This window comes from Cucumis melo, chromosome 3, assembly GCF_025177605.1.
Source record: "Cucumis melo cultivar AY chromosome 3, USDA_Cmelo_AY_1.0, whole genome shotgun sequence".
In the NCBI taxonomy this organism is placed as follows: domain Eukaryota; kingdom Viridiplantae; phylum Streptophyta; class Magnoliopsida; order Cucurbitales; family Cucurbitaceae; genus Cucumis; species Cucumis melo.
This window is the reverse complement of record NC_066859.1, coordinates 8,779,711-8,782,714: the sequence shown is the minus strand read 5'-3', so window position 1 is coordinate 8,782,714 and position 3,004 is coordinate 8,779,711. Positions and strand designations below refer to the sequence as shown.

At 35.0% G+C, this 3,004-nt stretch overlaps 1 protein-coding gene across 1 annotated transcript; it reads right to left on the bottom strand.

The window, feature by feature from the left end:
• Positions 1 to 276: 276 nt before the first annotated feature.
• On the bottom strand, positions 277 to 2,786 carry LOC103504064 (BTB/POZ domain-containing protein At1g21780). Its single transcript, XM_008468495.3, has 4 exons — positions 2,548 to 2,786; positions 2,303 to 2,448; positions 1,272 to 1,387; positions 277 to 1,018 (listed from the first exon to the last, which is right to left on the bottom strand). Exons 1-4 carry the CDS (start codon positions 2,658 to 2,660, stop codon positions 404 to 406), a joined length of 990 nt encoding a protein of 329 aa, XP_008466717.1. The 5' UTR covers positions 2,661 to 2,786; the 3' UTR covers positions 277 to 403.
• Positions 2,787 to 3,004: the final 218 nt, after the last annotated feature.

Here is a 3,004-nt window from a genome sequence, read left to right as displayed (position 1 = left end):
TTTTAAAATAGATTTAAGGGTGATTAGTTCTTAAAACTTTAAAAACGAACTCGCAATTTTTATTCTAAACCCTGAATATGTATATCAATGAACTCCCTACATTTTATAAATTTCTACATTCTATTAGACATTTACCTCTTGTGACTTGAAACAAATTGCACAGAACTTCAACCTCATCATTGTTGAAACATAAAACCATATCATTGTGACCCAAAATACCCTGTACAGATGTATACACATATTAACCCATGTAAGTACAAAGCTTCACTCGTGATATTGGATGAAAACTCATTGTTATTAAACTTTCCATTGTCCCTAAATAACCTTTACAGATATATATACATATTCATCATAAGGTAAGTCGCAAAGCTTCACACATGATGAGGATGAAAACTCATTATTATTAAACTGGTTTCCATACTGTAAGCACTTCTTGGAACATCTCCATCATCAGTTCCCGATCCGCTTGCCTGAAGAAGTCATTTAATTCATCTCTAATATCGTAAACCTTACCAAAATCGAATAAGTATGCCAAACATCTTTTTTTCAGTTTATGCAGCTGATAGAGCCATGCTTCTTGCAGTCTCCCAAGGACATTGGTTGAGTTTATGTCTTCTAGAAGGCTCTCCTCACATGCATCTTTTAGGTCTACAATACCATACTTGTTCGCTGCTTGGAGCAGCGACAGTCGATGTTTCCAGAAGTGTTCTTCAGTTATTGTTCCATACAAGTAACGTAACAAAGCCATGCAGGCTTCTAAAGTCATGTCTTCAATGAAGATGATGGAAGACTCTTTTTCTTTGAGATTGTGATGGAACATGCTCTTGAAAACAGGAGAGCTGACCGATAAAATGGCTTTATGAGCTTGTAATGTGCCATCGATTGTCTTAATGGTGACATCGGCATGGATAGCTTCGTCTAGCATGCGAGCGAGGCATTGAAGAGTGCTTTGAGATGATACAGATTGCATTAATCCCTCCATTGGCCATATAGAACTCGCTTCTCCTCTCTCCAAACCCTTTCAGATTCAACTGTTAGATAAACTATGGATAGCAAATGTAAGCAGAAGAAATTCGAGAACGTTAAGTCACATTCAAATCTACATGGAGGAAGAACAAACAAAATTTAAGACAAATATGCTCGACATTCCCAAGAATTTCCAGAAATCTATCAACCGAAATAGGCATCAGACGTTTGATTGAAATTATGTTGATTCCATCACTCAAGATGACATTTTAGTGCATCATACACGACTAAGTATTGGAACTCACATTCATAGGGCAGATCCTCAAGTCAAGAAATTCGACATCAACAATGAAGCGACCATGGAAGGTGGAATCAACAGCCCAAACAAAGTCTTCACTTGTCCGAAGAAGTTTTTCATTAACTGCAAGACAAGAACTGCAGTTCATGAACTGTACATATAAGTTTCAGCAATTCAAGTATCATCAAACCAAAAATCATACCATTTGACCTAAAAAGAACAAAATTTGGAAACAATAATTGGGTCGAAGGCTCCAAGTGGTCGAAATTAAACAACAGATTTCTATGACAGAAACGCCTTAGAATTCGTCAATTAGATGTGATTGATACTTTGACATATTTTCCCCAAGATATGTTTCATGTTCACAACTGAAAAACAAAAGACTACGCGGAGATTCTTCAATGAACTAGTAATAATTGGAAGGGCGTTCGGCAACCACCCAAGATAACTTTTTAAAGTGTGTTTTAAATAGTTTTAATCTTTCAATAAAAATGAGTTCTTTTAAAAACATTTTTTGAATCCAAATCAGCCCTTAATTGCTATCCAATAAATCAATGCACTATAACAAATAAAATCTGGTACTAAATAATCCAGTTTTCGTTGGATGAAGTATACAAGTTGTTAATCTAGTTGTATTATCTAAGAATAAAACAATTTAAGCAAAAATTATGGAAACAGTTATATAAGTGAAATCCAATGGTCATTTAAGATCACAATGATTTTATCAAGTAACAATATGTAAATTATGAAAGTATATGCATTGCTACATATAACAGGCATTGGATACAAAATTTCTTCACTTCTAAAACTCACCTTATTCACAAACAAGTCAATAAAAGTCCAATACAAGGAGAAAGAAAAACCATGAAGAAAAACAGAGAATGTCCCAAATTCCTCATCTAACTCACATAGTTCTTCAATCTCCATCCTCTTTCCTCGATAAATACGTCTTCAAAGCTCTCAATCACAACATGCAAAGCTCAAAAGTAAAAACGCAACATAAGAATCAGATAAGCAGATAATGAGAAGAAGACATACTGGGAGAAACAGTAGGTCTACGGTTGGGTCCAACGCTAGAGACTCGAATATAAAAGCGAGCAATCGGAGGCTGCTCCTTGGCGATCTTGGAGGGCTCAGGGAACAAACGAATGTGAAGATATCGACTCTTCTCGACCGACAAATGCCTCAAAATCGAGTAGAAAGAGTAAGATAGAGTAGAAACGACTGATTGAAAAGAAAATGAAAAAGAAAGCGTTGAGAGAAGTAGAAGAATAGAAGAGTACCAATTCCAGATTCCGAGCTTGAAAGGATCAGATTTCTTGAAGTTGCAAGGGCCGAGAGAATCGATCCTCCATTGAGCTAATCTTGAAATTGTATCTACCCTAGAATCAACCATAGCTCTGGAATTGGTTTGAAGTTTACGATAGAGATGAAGGAGACGATGGAATTTGGAGGAGTTATAAAGGGAAGGAGGACTCCACCTCAAAGTACTTCAACGCTAAGCCTTAATTTTGGATCCTTAGTTGACTCTCCCTTTGCCTTTTTAAACAAACCTTTTTTTTTTTTTTTTTACTTTTAAATTCTTTTTCTTTTAAAGTATAATTATAATTAGGTTCAAATGGTTGTGAAAATGAAAATAATATAATATAACATAAAGAAATAAAGAAAATTAGAAATTAAGAAAAACTTATTTCTTCTCCACTATCTCTCTTTCATGGAATTCTCATCGATACTTATCAT